Raw genomic sequence first — 14,693 nt, 5'->3', positions numbered from 1 at the left:
TCCTTCAGGAAAATTTTACAAATTTCTGCATACAGGTCATTACAACTTTTGTTAGATTGATTTCCAGTTATGTTTGTAGTTTCTGTCACTACATAAATGGTAGCAACATTTTAAAGTTTCCTGATGATGTATAAAAATGCAATTGACACTTGACAATTACTATATGTAATTTGTACATAGATTTTACATTCAGCTACATGGCTAAAACTCTTATTATTGCTGGTAATTTTTCTCCAGATTCATTTTGAATTTCTGAATAAAAAATCATATCATCTGCCCACCCCAAAAGACTCATTTCTTTTTTTCCTTTCAAATTCATATGCTTCGGGGTACCGGAAGGAGGCGGGTCTCTTTTCGTTCCCAGCGCAGCCATGGCTCGTGGTCCCAAGAAGCATCTGAAGCGTGTAGCAGCTCCAAAGCATTGGATGCTGGATAAACTGACTGGTGTGTTTGCTTCTCGCCCATCTACTGGTCCCCACAAGTTGAGAGAATGTCTCCCTCTCATCATTTTCCTAAGGAACAGACTTAAGTATGCCCTAACAGGAGATGAAGTAAAGAAGATCTGTATGCAGCGTTTTATTAAGATTGATGGCAAGGTCCGAACTGATATAACCTACCCTGCTGGTTTTATGGATGTCATCAGCATTGACAAGACTGGGGAGAATTTCCGTCTGATCTATGACACCAAGGGTCGCTTTGCTGTTCATCGGATAACACCTGAGGAGGCCAAGTATAAGTTGTGCAAAGTGCGAAAGATCTTTGTGGGGACAAAAGGAATCCCTCATCTGGTGACTCATGATGCACGCACCATCCGCTACCCTGATCCCCTCATCAAGGTGAATGATACCATTCAGATTGATTTGGAGAGTGGAAAGATTACTGATTTCATCAAGTTTGATACTGGTAATCTGTGTATGGTGACTGGGGGTGCCAACCTGGGAAGAATTGGTGTGATCACCAACAGAGAGAGACATCCTGGTTCGTTTGATGTGGTTCACGTGAAAGATGCCAATGGCAACAGCTTTGCCACCCGACTCTCCAACATTTTTGTTATTAGCAAAGGCAACAAACCGTGGATTTCTCTTTCCCGTGGAAAGGGTATCCACCTCACCATCGCTGAAGAGAGAGACAAGAGACTGGCTGCCAAACAGAGCAGTGGGTAAAATGGTCCCTAGGTGATGTGATTGGAAGACATTATATATACTTAATTAAAGGTCATACAGCACGAAAAAAGAATTCATATGCTTCGATTACTTTTTCTTATCTTATTTCATGGTCTAAGATCGTTAATATTATGGAATCAGAGTGGTGGTTTTGAGCATTCTTGTCTTTTGTCTGATTTTAAGGAGAATGCATAAATAGAATCCTCTTCACCATTTTCCCTGGGTGATCTTATTCATGGACATAACTTCAGTGAGGATGACAATTCCTCGACTTACTTTCATCCCAACCCTCCCCCTGACTCAGAGCCATGTATCCAAATGACCATGCAAGATCTCCCCAGAACATCACACAGAAACTCCTTCAAAGATGAACACATCATTGTTGCCACAAAGCTCCTTTGCATGTAGCATTCTCTGTGTCCATCAATGTCTCCCCTGTCCACCCAGGAACCTTGACATAATTCCCCTCTTCCTCTTCTCTAGTCACCAACCTCCAATACATTCCACTTCCCAAAAGAATCTTAGATTTGTCCACTTCTCTCCTTTCCTACTGCTCATTCACCAAATGTTCCCCAATTCAGGTTACCATCATCTGCCTCCCAGTTACAGCTACTGTCCCCTAACTTGTCTTCCTTCCCATAGCTGTGCCCTCTTCTAATCTTCTCCAGCTCTTAAGTGAGTGCACTTTCTAAAATATATAAAATATCAAATTGCTCTGTTTCTTAATAAAAGTCTTTGATGGTTTTCAATTGTCCTTCCTGAAGGGCCTGTAAAGGAACCTGCATGAGCTGACCTCCACTGGCTTCTCCAGCCCCACTTACTGCCTCATCCCCTCTTTAGGGCATCCTGCCTCTGACATACTCTCTAAGACCTTACCGTTCTGGTCTGTTATTCAACCCCTGACTCGTGCCTGTGTAATATCATCTCACATGCCACAAGTGGTAGCTCCACCACCCTTTAGAAAAGACCTACAGAAGGCACAAATGAAACAAGAAGATGCATGTGAAGGGCTTAGTATCTTGCCTGGCATCTATAAAGATTGACTACCTCCAGTCCTCCCAGGAACACTGAGTGAGGTTATCTTTTTTTCAGATGCCCAAACTGAGGCCTGTGGGATGCAGGGAATAATTTGGGGAAGGAGGAGGTAGGGAAGGGCAGGTGGCTCCTGCTGTGCAGGCCAAATCTCAAGTGTGGAATAGCAGGAATGGCATCAGCCAACAGAGGGACTGGGAATCAACTAATGGTCCCTCACTGACCCCTTACTCAGAGCCAGGCTGCCAGGAAGGGAGAGCTTGTTACCTGTCCCTCTCCCAACACATGGGCTGCCATTCTACCCTCCCACCTACCTCCTTAATTGCCAACACTGTGACGGAATGAGTGGGTGTGGCATTGAAGGTCCTGCAGACTTAAACACAAATCTGGCCCTGGGCTAGCCATGTGCACATGAGCACATTACCAAATCCAGCAATTCCCAGTGTCCTTATTCCCATAGAGGGCCACTGTGATGGCTGATGGTAACCAGTCTTGGGAAAGGAGGAGTTTACATCGTCTTCATCTAAGAGGACCTGGCCTTGACACTCTGGATGTAAGTATATGCTCTCCTTCCCTATCCAGGACCCCACATCTGCCTTCCTCCTGCATGGTCTGGACTCTCAGGTTTGGACATGACCTCTTCCCCACCCCACCTTCCTCTCCTGCTTCCTTTCATTAAAATGTCCTCCTGCCCCATGGGCAGTGCCTTCCTGCACTCTGCAGCTCGTCTGATCCTCTGTCTGCTTAGTGAAGTGGGCAGGCGGGAGTTATTAATAGTAACATTAATAACTAGCATTTATTGAATGCTTATGATGTACTTGGCACTGTGCTGAGCATTTTAAACACATTATCTCAATTGATCCGCACTGTGCAGCTCCCTTAGCACTTATTTTCTTGTAAGAGTCTTTAGAATTCATGGGACTCTGGTTTTTGCACTTGAGCAAATTGAGCTCCAAATGTGGGAACACTGACTGCCCAAGGTCATCTAGCAAGTCGGTGGTGAGCAAGGTTCCATCTCCAGCGCTGGGGTCCTTGGACACCTATATCGGGAGCCTGGTGCACAGGGAATAGTGACCTCAGTCTCCTCTCTGCTGTGATGGTTCCTCTGCCAGTGACTACCTGTGCTCCAGGCCTCTGAGTAAGAGGTTTGCTGGCTGCCGCATGCCTAGTCAGAGTCAGCAAGGTCCAGATCAGGCAGGCTGTGGCTTTAGCTTAGGGCCAAGCTTGGCCATCATGGCCTTTCTAATGTCAAGGGTCGGTGTGGTCAGTTCAATTGTCAATGTGGGTTGGGGTCAAGGGTCAGAGCATGACTGCCAGAGACCAGTGTGTGGCGGGGGTCAAAGTCAGGGTGTAACTAGGGTTAGGGGTCAGAATATCTGGGTTTGGGAGTCACTATGTGGCTGGATCAAGTGTCAGTGTAGGGCTTGGGTCAGGAGTCAGTGGATGGCCAGCTCCCCTGGAGAGGCTGAACCATTCGCAGAAGGGACCAAACCCTCTCCCTGGCCCCATCACACCCTCCCTGTCTCCCCAGTGGCCCCAGCTGTGAAGGAAAGTCCTGGAAAGAGGAGGAGGAAGGGAAAAAGAGACTAATGGCATGGGAGTGAGCCTGTAGGGGGAGAGCTGGTTTGCAGCTGGGACAGCCAGGAAGCCCCAGGGAGGATTTGGAGCTGGACCGGGCAAAAGCTTTCAGCAAAGAGAAAGAAAAGGGGTCCCTAGGGCAGCTCCATCCTGGCCCCCCTCGCTGTGCCCCTGGCCCCTTGTGCTCTCCACCCACAGCATTTATCATGACATCTCCAGGATACAGTATGACCAACTCACTCTGCTCAGGCTCCATCAAGGGGCCTTTCTGGATGTGGCTGTACTTCCTGGAGGGCACAGCCCCTTACCTGCACCCAGTGCAGCCTCTTCAGGCCCCAAGGCCCCCCACCCAGCTCCAGGGAGGCTGTCTGCCTTCCTCTGCCTTACATCTTCACTTGTGTTCTCTCCCAAGAGGTGCTTCTCTGGCTACTAGCTCAGAAATCCTCTTCGTTCTCTAAAGCTCACGTGTGACACCTTCCAAGCCCTGCCAGATTCCCCACCAGAATTATCTCTTCCTGAGCAATTACTGCTTCTTGAGCCCCTCCACAATGCATGTATCCCTGCCTCATCCCTGTAGGGCTCAAGCCCCCAGGGAGACACCAAGCAAAGTTAGGGGGAATCACAGCTTCTGCACTGAGTGACCATGACCTTCACTGTGAGAGAAAATGGCTTTTCTGTTACATCCGGGAGCAGGGCAGAGTGGGCTGCCATCCCATTCTCCTAAAACTTGTGAGTCACCCTTTAGAAGGAATGAGAGGAAATCTCAAGCTCAGAGCAAATTGGGTAATGAGGCCTCAAACCTCGCCCAGGCCTCTGGTCCCGAGCCTGGGAGAGGGTGGACATCAGCCACTGTGTGGCCCAAATGCCGACCTGCCCAGAGCTGGGCTTTGTTGTCATAAGATTAGTACTGTTTTTAGGGTTGCTTTTCACCTGTGGCAGTTGATATTGTGCTTTTTTTAAAAAAATTTTTATTGTTATGTTAATCACCATACATTACATCATTAGTTCTTGATGTAGTGATTCATTATTTGTGCATAACACCCAGTGCTCCACGCAGAACGTGCCCTCTTCAATACCCATCACCAGGCTAACCCATCCCCCTACCCTCCTCCCCTCTAGAACCCTCAGTTTGTTTTTCAGAGTCCATCGTCTCTCATGGTTCGTCTCCCCCTCTGACTTAATCCCCTTCATTCCTCCCCTCCTGCTATCTTCTTCTTTTTCTTTTTTCTTAACATATGTTGCATTATTTGTTTCAGAAGTACAGATCTGTGATTCAACAGTCTTGCACAATTCACAGCACTCACCTAGGCACATACCCTCCCCAAAGTCTATCACCCAGCCACACCATCCCTCCCACCCCCCACCACTCCAGCAATACTCAGTTTTTTCCTGAGATTAAGAATTCCTCAAATCAGTGAGGTCATATGATACATGTCTTTCTCTGATTGACTTATTTCACTCAGCATAACACCCTCCAGTTCCATCCACGTCGTTGCAAATGGCAAGATCTCATTCCTTTTGATGGTTGCATAATATTCCATTGTGTATATATACCACCTCTTCTTTATCCATTCATCTGTCAATGGACACCTTGGCTCTTTCCACAGTTTGGCTATTGTGGACATTGCTGCTATAAACATTGGGGTGCACGTACCGCTTCGGATCCCTACGTTTGTATCTTTGGGGTAAATACCCAGTAGTGAAATTGCTGGATTATATGGTAGCTCTATTTTCAACTTTTTGAGGAAACTCCATATTGTTTTCCAGAGGGGTTGCACCAGCTTGCATTCCCACCAACAGTGTAGGAGGGTTCCCCTTTCTCCCCATCCCCGCCAACATCTGTCGTTTCCTGACTTGTTAATTTTAGCCATTCTGACGGGTGTGAGGTGGTATCTCATGGAGGTTTTGATTTGGATTTCCCTGATGCCGAGCGATGTTGAGCACTTTTTCATGTGTCTGTTGGCCATTTGGATGTCTTCTTTGGAGAAATGTCTGTTCATGTCTTCTGCCCATTTCTTGATTGGATTATTTGTTCTTTGGGTGTTGAGTTTGAGAAGTTCTTTATAGATTTTGGATACTAGCCCTTTATCTGATATGTCATTTGTAAATATTTTCTCCCATTCTGTCAGTTGTCTTTTGGTTTTGTGGACTGTTTCTTTTGCTGTGCAAAAGCTTTTTCTCTTGATGAAATCCCAATAGTTCATTTTTGCCCTGGCTTCCCGTGCCTTTGGTGATGTTTCTAAGAAGAAGTTGCTACGGCTGAGGTCGAAGAGGTTGCTGCCTGTGTTCTCCTTTAGTATATTGATGGACTCCTGTCTCATGTTTAGGTCTTTCAACCATTTGGAGTCTATTTTTGTGTGTGGTGTAAGGAAATGGTCCAGTTTCATTCTTCTGCATGTGGCTGTCCAATGTTCCCAACACCATTTGTTGAAGAGACTATCTTTTTTCCATTGGACATTCTTGCCTGCTTTGTCAAAGATGAGTTGACCATAGAGTTGAGGGTCTATTTCTGGGCTCTCTATTCTGTCCCATTGATCTATGTGTCTGTTTTTGTGCCAGTACCATATTGTCTTGATGATGACAGCTTTGTAATAGAGCTGGAAGTCTGGAATTGTGATGCCGAGTGCTTTGCTTTTCTTTTTCAACATTCCTCTGGCTATTCGGGATCTCTTCTGGTTCCATACAAATTTTAGGATTATTTGTTCCATTTCTTTGAAAAAAGTGGATGGTATTTTGATGGGGATTGCATTGAATGTGTAGATTGCTCTAGGTAGCGTTGACATCTTCACAATGTTGGTTCTTCCAATCCATGAGCATGGAACGTTTTTCCATTTCTTTGTGTCTTCTTCGATTTCTTTCCTGAGTATTTTATAGTTTTCTGAGTACAGATCCTTTGCCTCTTTGGTTAAATTTATTCCTAGGTACCTTATGGTTTTGGGTGCAATTGTAAATGGGATCGACTCCTTGATTTGTCTCTCTTCTGTCTTGTTGTTGGTGTATAGGAATGCGACTGATTTCTGTGCATTGATTTTATATCCTGCCACTTTACTGAATTCCTGTAGGAGTTCTAGCAGTTTTGGGGTGGAGTCTTTTGGGTTTTCCACATACAGTATCATATCATCTGCAAAGAGTGAGAGTTTGACTTCCTCTTTGCCGATTTGGATGCCTTTGATTTCTTTTTGTGGTCTGATTGCTGTGGCTAGGACTTCTAATACTATGTTGAATAGCAGTGGTGAGAGTGGACATCCCTGCCACGTTCCTGACCTTAGAGGAATAGCTCTCAGCTTTTCCCCACTGAGAATGATATTCGCTGTAGGTTTTTCATAGATGGCTTCTATGATATTGAGGTAGGTACCCTCTATCCCTATACTCTGAAGAGTTTTGATCAAGAAAGGATGTTGTACTTTGTCAAATGCTTTTTCTGCATCTATTGAGAGGATCATATGATTCTTGTTCTTTCTTTTGTCAATGTATTGTATCACGTTGATTGATTTGCGGATGTTGAACCAGCCTTGCAGCCCAGGGATAAATCCCACTTGGTCACGGTGAATAATCCTTTTAATGTACTGTTGGATCCTATTGGCTAGTATTTTGGTGAGAATTTTTACATCCATGTTCATCAAGGATATTGGTCTGTAGTTCTCCTTTTTGATGGGGTCTTTGGTTTTGGGATCAAGGTAATGCTGGCCTCATAAAATCAGTTTGGAAGTTTTCCTTCCATTTCTATTTTTTGGAACAGTTTCAGGAGAATAGGTACTAATCCTTCTTTAAATGTCTGATGAAATTCCCCTGGGAAGCCATCTGGCCCTGGGCTTTTGTTTCTTGGGAGATTTTTGATGACTGCTTCAATTTCCTTAGTGGTTATAGGTCTGTTCAGGTTTTCTATTTCTTCCTGGTTCAATTTTGGTAGTTGATATATCTCTAGGAATGCACCCATTTCTTCCAGGTTATCTAATTTGCTGGCCTAGAGTTGCTCATAATACGTTCTTATAATCGTTTGTATTTCTTTGGTGTTGGTTGTGATCTCTCCTCTTTCATTCATGGTTTTGTTGATTTGGGTCATTTCTCTTTTCTTTTTGATCAGTCTGGCCAGGGGTTTATCAGTCTTGTTAATTCTTTCAAAGAACCAGCTCCTAGTTTCTTTGATCTGTTCTACTGTTCTTTTGGTTTCTAGTTCATTGGTTTCTGCTCTGATCTTTATTATTTCTCTTCTCCTACTGGGTTTAGGCTTTATTTGCTGTTCTTTCTCCAGCTCCTTTAGGTGTAGGGTTAGGTTGTGTATTTGAGACCTTTCTTGTTTCTTGAGAAAGGCTTGTATTGCTATATACTTTCCTCTCAGGACTGCCTTTGCTGCATCCCAAAGATTTTGAACAGTTGTGTTTTCATTTTCATTGGTTTCCATGAATTTTTTTCATTCTTCTTTAATTTCCTGGTTGACCCATTCATTCTTTAGTAGGATGTTCTTTAGCCTCCATGGATTTGAGTTCTTTCCGACTTTCCTCTTGTGATTGAGTTCTAGTTTCAAAGCATTGTGGTCTGAAAATATGCAGGGAATGACCCCAATCTTTTGGTACCGGTTGAGACCTGATTTGTGACCTAGGATATGATCAATTCTGGAGAATGTTCCATGGGCACTAGAGAAGAATGTGTATTCCATTGCTTTGGGATGGAATGTTCTGAATATGTCTGTGAAGTCCATTTGGTCCAGTGTGTCATTTGAAGTCTTTATTTCCTTGTTGATCTTTTGCTTAGATGATCTGTCCGTTTCAGTCAGGGGGCTGTTAAAGTCCCCCACTATTATTGTATTGCTGTCAATGTGTTTCTTCACTTTTGTTATGAATTGCCTTATATAATTGGCTGCTCCCATGTTAGAGGCATAGATATTTACAATTATTAGATCTTCTTGTTGGATAGACCCTTTAAGTAGGATATAGTGTCCTTCCTCATCTCTTATTACAGTCTTTGTTTTGAAATCTAATTTGTCTGATATAAGGATTGCCACCCCAGCTTTCTTTTGGTGTCCATTAGCATGGTAAATGATTTTCCACCCCCTCACTTTCAATGTGGGGGTGTCTTTGGGTCTAAAATGAGTCTCTTGCAGACAGCATATCAGTGGGTCTTGTTTTTTAATCCAATCTGGTAGCCTGTGTCTTTTGATTGGGGCATTTAGCCCATTTACATTCAGGGTAACTATTGAAAGGAATGAATTTAGTGCCATTGTATTGCCTGTAAGGTGACTGTGACTGTATATTGTCTCTATTCCTTTCTGATCTGTGCTGCTTTTAGTCTTTCTCTTTGCTTAGAGGACCTCTTTCAATATTTCTTGGAGGGCTGTTTTCATGTTTGCAAATTCCTTTAGTTTTTTTTGTCCTGGAAGCTTTTTATCTCTCCTTCAATTTTCAATGAGAGCCTAGCCAGATATAGTATTCTTGGCTGCATATTTTTCTCGTTTAGTGCTCTGAAGATATCATGCCAGTCCTTTCTGGCCTGCCAGGTCTCTGTGGATACGTCTGTTGCCAATCGAATGTTTCTACCATTGTAGGTTACATATCTCTTCTCTCAAACTGCTTTCAGGATTTTCTCTTTGTTTCTGAGACTTGTAAGTTTTACTATTAGATGTCGGGGTGTTGACCTATTTTTATTGATTTTGAGAGGGGTTCTCTGGCCTCCTGGATTTTGATCCCTGTTTCTTTCCTCACATTAGGGAAGTTCTCTGCCATTATTTGCTCCAATATACTTTCTGCCCCTCTCTCTCTTTCTTCTTCTTCTGGGATCCCAAATATTCTAATGTTGTTTTGTCTTATTGTATCGCTTATCTCTCGAATTCTGCCCTCGTGATCCTGTAGTTGTTTCTCTCTCTTTTTCTCAGCCTCTTTATTTTCCATCATTTGGTTTTCTATATCACTGATTCTCTCTTCTGCGTCATTTATCCTAGCAGTTAGTGCCCCCATTTTTTATTGCACCTCATTAATAGCCTTTTTGATTTCGACTTGGTTAGATTTTAGTTCTTTTATTTCTCCAGAAAGCCTTTCTCTAATAACTTGCATACTTTTTTCAAGCCCAGCTAGTATCTTTAAAGTCATGATTCTGAATTCTAGGCCCAACATCGTACTAATGTCCGTATTGAGTAGGTCCCTGGCTGACGGTACTATCTCTTGTTCTTTTTGCTGAGGTGATTTTTTTTCGTCTTGTCATTTTGTCCAGAGGAGAAGAGATGAATGATAGAACAAAATGCTAACAGGTTAACAAGTCCCCAGAAAATATACTCTATACATATCAGAAAAGACCTGAAACCAGGGGAAACGAAAGGGAAGGAAAGAAAAAAGAAAGAGAAAAGAAAGAAAGAAAAAAAACAAAAAGAAAAAGATAAAAACAAAAACAGAACAATACAAAAAATTCCGAATATGATCAAATATGATCAGGCTAGTGCGTAGATCTAGATTTTGGGTGTATTTTGGTCTGTTAGAAAAAAGTGCCTCCTAAATTTTAAAGGAAGAAAGACTTATATATGTACAAAATAAGGGTTGATACAATGAAGGGATGGAAGATGACTGTAAAGATGAAAATTATAAAAGATTTTATAAAAGGAATTGATACGATAAGAAGTTTGAAAAAAGAAAGAAGATTTTAAAAAAAAAAGGGGAGAGAATGTGATCAGGCAGGAAACTAGAACAAAGCCATACACTAGTAATTTAGGGTATATTTTGATGTGTTAGAAGAAACTGTATCTCAAAATTTTAAAGAGAGAACAACTTATATATATATGCCAAAAATAAGGGTAACTACTATGAAGGGATAAAATATGACTCTAAAAATAAAAAGTAAAAAAATTTTTTTTAAAAGGGTATTGATAAGATGTTGGCTGAAAAAGGGAAAAAGAAAAATTAAAAAAAACCAGTTAAAAAAATTAACTTTGATGAACTAATGAATCATGGTAAAAAAGCCATGAATTCTATGTGCAGTGTTCCCCTAGCGCTGGAGTTCTTCCATTCTCCTTGATCGGTAATCCTGGCCTTGGCTTGCTGGCTGTTGGTGCTGATCTTCTGGGGGAGGGGCTTGTTGCCGTGGTTCCCAAATGTCTTTGCCGGAGGCGGAATTGCCCCGCCCTTGTTGTTCTGGGCTAAGCAATCTGCTCGGGTTTGCTCTCAGGAGCTTTTGTTCCCTGCAAGGTCTCTGTACAGCTTTGGAGGATGAGAGTGAAAATGGCGGCCTCCCAATCTCTGCCCCAGAGGAGGCAAGAACTCGGGGCTCCGCTCCTCAGTGCGCCCCCAGAGAAAACCAGTCACTCCCGTCTTCCCGGTCTCCGGCCGCACTCCGTGCTCACCCAGCCTGTGACCGAGCGTTTCTATCCTGGCACCTGACCCTGTGTGGAGTCTCCAAACCCAGCAGATCCCTGTGGTGCGCTCCTGCGCCACTTCTCCGGGTGGAGGAAGGGGAGTCTCCCCGGATCTGCCGCTTGTTGGGTCCCTGCTGGAGGAGCAGTGGCCCGACTGGGCCGCGGAGCACAGTTTATGGCAACCCCGAGCTCAGAGCCCGCGCCTTGGCTCCGTCTCTGCAGCCGGCTTCCCTGCTCCGATACCTGCGAGCTCTGCTGCACTCAGGCACCCCTGGTCTTTCTGTGACCCCGAGGGTCCTGAGACCACACTGTCCCGCGAGGGTTCCACCCCCCGCTTAGCCACTGGAGCGACGTCCCTCTGCGGAGCCGACTTCTAAAAGTTCCGATTTTGTGCTCCGCGGCTCTATCACTTGCCAGAAGCGGCCGATGGAGGCCCCCTCCCCCGCCATCTATCCTCCCAAATATCGCCTCGGATTCACTTCTCCGCACGTCCTACCTTCCAGTAAGTGGTCGCTTCTCTGTTCAGAGAGTTGTTGCTACTCTCCTCTTCGATCTGTTGAGTTCGTAGGTGTTCAGAACGGTTTGATCCCTATTCAGCTGAATTCCTGAGACCAGAAGAAATCCAGGTCTCCTACTCCTCCGCCATCTTGCTCCGCCACCTGATATTGTGCTTCTATTACCAACAGTCATATATAGTTTTCTTCTGAAATGTCAGGAGAGGCAGGAGGGGTGCGGTCCAGTGGGTGCTGGTCCCTTCTCAGGAATCCCTGGTGGGCCCCCTTTCCTATGGCTGCAGGACCCCTGCCCAGACCTGCCTGTGGGAGAGTTGGACTCATTAAAAATAATTGCTTGGTCAGAGTCATTAACTTCCCCTGGCAGAGGCCTGTTCTGGGCTTCCTTGGCGGGCCGGGTTGAACCCTCAGGCCCCTGGGGACTCTTCACTCTGGGGAGAGGTGAGGCAGGAGATCAGAGCCAGCCTGGATAATGAGGGGAAGAGCTTGCGCTCCAGCCCCAAGCACTCCTCAGGCACAAGCTCAGAACCCTGGGCATAGTTCTGTGGGGCTGAGGGAGTCACCCCCCATCTTCCTGGTGGAGAGATTGGGGCTCAGAAAGGCAAAGCACCTGGCAGACACACGACTAGCTGGTGGTACAAAGGTGTGTCTAGGAGACTCGCCGTTGGAGCAGGGCCAGGCCAGCATCATCTGGGAGGGGCTGAGGTTTCAGGGCCACATATCCTGGCTGGAAAGGCCTATGCACCTGGGGCCTGATGAGACCTGAGTGGGTCAGGGCTTTGGGGTCCTTGTACCTGGGTGGGGTGAAGGACAGGGTCATGGCCAAAAGCAGGTCATCGCTGACCCAGAGGGCTGGAAAGGGACACCTAGGCAGAAGCCTAATGCAGGTGGGCAGCCAAAGCCCCCAAAGGCCAACCGGGTGTTAGGCTGGGTCAGCCGGGACTGAGCTCACTGCTTGAACACTTCAGCTACATTTGGCGAGTGCCATAGGCCCTGAAACTCAGGAACCAAGAGCTTTTTCTCAGCATCTGGGAGGCATGGTCACCCGACAGTTATGCCAAACAGGCTTTCTGTCCTGAAACACATAGGCTTGCGCATACACTGCTATGACCCAAATGTCTCTGTCCCCTAAACTCATATGTGGAAGCCCTAGGCCCTTGTATTTGGAGATGGGGCCTCTAAGGAAGTAACTATGTTCAATCATAGTTCAATCTTAGGGTAGGTCCCTAAGAAGAGATGCTGGAGAACTCACTCCCTCCCCACCTGTGCACAAAGAAGAGGTCATATGAGGGCATAGCAACAAGGTGGCTGGCTATCTGCAGCCCAAGGGGACAGATCTCACGAGAACCCAACCATGTTGGCACCTTGGTCTGGGACTTCCAGCTTCCAGACCCGTGAGAAAATAAATGTCTCTGCTATTTTATTGTGGCAGCCCGAGCAGACTAACTCACACCCACCTGAAGTTCTTTCTTTTGCCCCTTGCCTAAAGGGGGGCCTTTAGCAGGTGCCACAGTGAATGAGGTGGGGGGACCACATCAGATCTGAAGGGGCCAGAGCCTGACTCAGAGCCGAAGCTCCCTTTACAAGCTGTGTCAGGGTGCGGCTGGGGGGAGGCTTTAAAAAACTTACCTCTGGTGGGGGGAGGCTTCTCAATTTCCTTATCTGTAAAAGAGGGACACTACTTACTTCCGAAGGTGAGAATCCAGTGAGTGATGTTTGTGAAATGCTCGGCCCAGAGCACGTGCCCGGTGAACATTGTCATTTACCAAATAATATGAAGGTCCTACGTCGTGATGGGAGGCATAGAAAAGCAAAGATGAGAAGTGATGTGTAGACAGGAGGGAGCTACATGCATGAAGGGGTTCATCTTCGTGTGGAAACGGAACTTGTAACAGAGAAGGGGAGGAAGAAGGAAGGATAACATTGTCAGGGTCTGGGAATGGTGTGCGGAGAAGGAGGTTGGTGAATAGGAAAGCATCCTTCCGGGGATTAATGCACATTCATCAAAAGACTCAGACAATGAGGGGGCTCAGCTGAGCCTGACATGCACCTGGGGAGCCTTGGGGAGGTCTACCCAGTGCCGTCACATAGGCAGGACCAAGAGCAGCTTCATTAAGCAGGAGCGAGAGTGCGGTGGAAGGGACGCGGGCTCCCCAGCTGCACACTGAAATCACCTGGGAGCTTTAAGGACTGCAAGGTCTGAGTTCCACCCCTACAACCCGATCCGATGTATAACTATTTTTACATCAGTCAAAACAGACTTTAAGCCAACAAAGCGTTATTAAGGTTAACAAGGGTTAGTGCATGTGAAGAAAAGGAACAATTCACTGAAAAATATTAAGATCCTCAACTGAATAAGATATAAAAAATATAACCAGTGGACACATGACAACATGTTTCACCTCACTGATAATTTTAAAATTAAATGGAAAGAAGCTTGGTCTAACATTTGCACTGATTGGGTGTGCAAAGTTCGAAGATGGGTGTTGGGGTATATATATAAATATATATGTATCAACACTCGTTAAACATCAACTAGTACAGCCTCTTGGGAAGTCAAATCTGTCAGAATAAGACTTGGAAACCCTTTGACCCGGGATTCCCTCTTCTGTGTTCAAGACACTCTATTCCATAAGAGGAGCAGGTGCATGGATTCCCGGGAAGGGGCGTTATTTCCCTCAATGTGCCTCTGCAGGAGCTACAAAGCAGGTGAGTCTGGGCTCCGGGCACCCTTCAGTCCCGGGCTTCAGTCTAGCCAAGGAGGCCACCTCTAGAGATGGACAGGGAGATGGACCCTCCATGCCACTCTGGTGATGCTTTCAAGCTGATGAGCTGTGGCAGGGAGAGTAACACCTGCAAGTTAAGAAGGGGGTGTGTTTCTCCTGCCAGGAAGAAGCCAACAGGAACAGATAAGGGCAGGAGGGAGTGACTCACTCATCCCACATCCTAATGGAGAGAGGAAAGAGAGTTTAGTCTGGGGGGAGGACCACTTTGCTTTGAGCAAGAGGAAGGGATGAGGAGCTGGCCGGATCTCACGGAGAAGCAGACTCGGGTCTGCCCGCTTCCCACACC

The 14,693-nt window shown here is 45.6% G+C and overlaps 1 protein-coding gene across 1 annotated transcript; it reads left to right on the top strand.

Annotated features, from left to right (window-relative positions):
- The first annotated feature begins 333 nt into the window (after window positions 1-333).
- Window positions 334-1,191, top strand: LOC114207781 (small ribosomal subunit protein eS4, X isoform-like). The gene has a single exon (XM_028101813.2). It carries the CDS (start codon window positions 372-374, stop codon window positions 1,161-1,163), a length of 792 nt encoding a protein of 263 aa, XP_027957614.1. The 5' UTR covers window positions 334-371; the 3' UTR covers window positions 1,164-1,191.
- Window positions 1,192-14,693: the final 13,502 nt, after the last annotated feature.

Source organism: Eumetopias jubatus, unplaced genomic scaffold (assembly GCF_037043125.1).
Source record: "Eumetopias jubatus isolate StellerSeaLion01/CBP00866 unplaced genomic scaffold, mEumJub1_p1.0 scaffold_1, whole genome shotgun sequence".
In the NCBI taxonomy this organism is placed as follows: domain Eukaryota; kingdom Metazoa; phylum Chordata; class Mammalia; order Carnivora; family Otariidae; genus Eumetopias; species Eumetopias jubatus.
Note: the sequence above shows the minus strand (reverse complement) of the source record. Positions and strands in the feature narration are given on the sequence as shown.

Coding starts and splice junctions, on each gene's coding strand:
- LOC114207781 (XM_028101813.2), top strand. CDS start 372: ATGGCTCGTGGTCCCAAGAAGCATCTGAAGCGTGTAGCAGCTCCAAAG.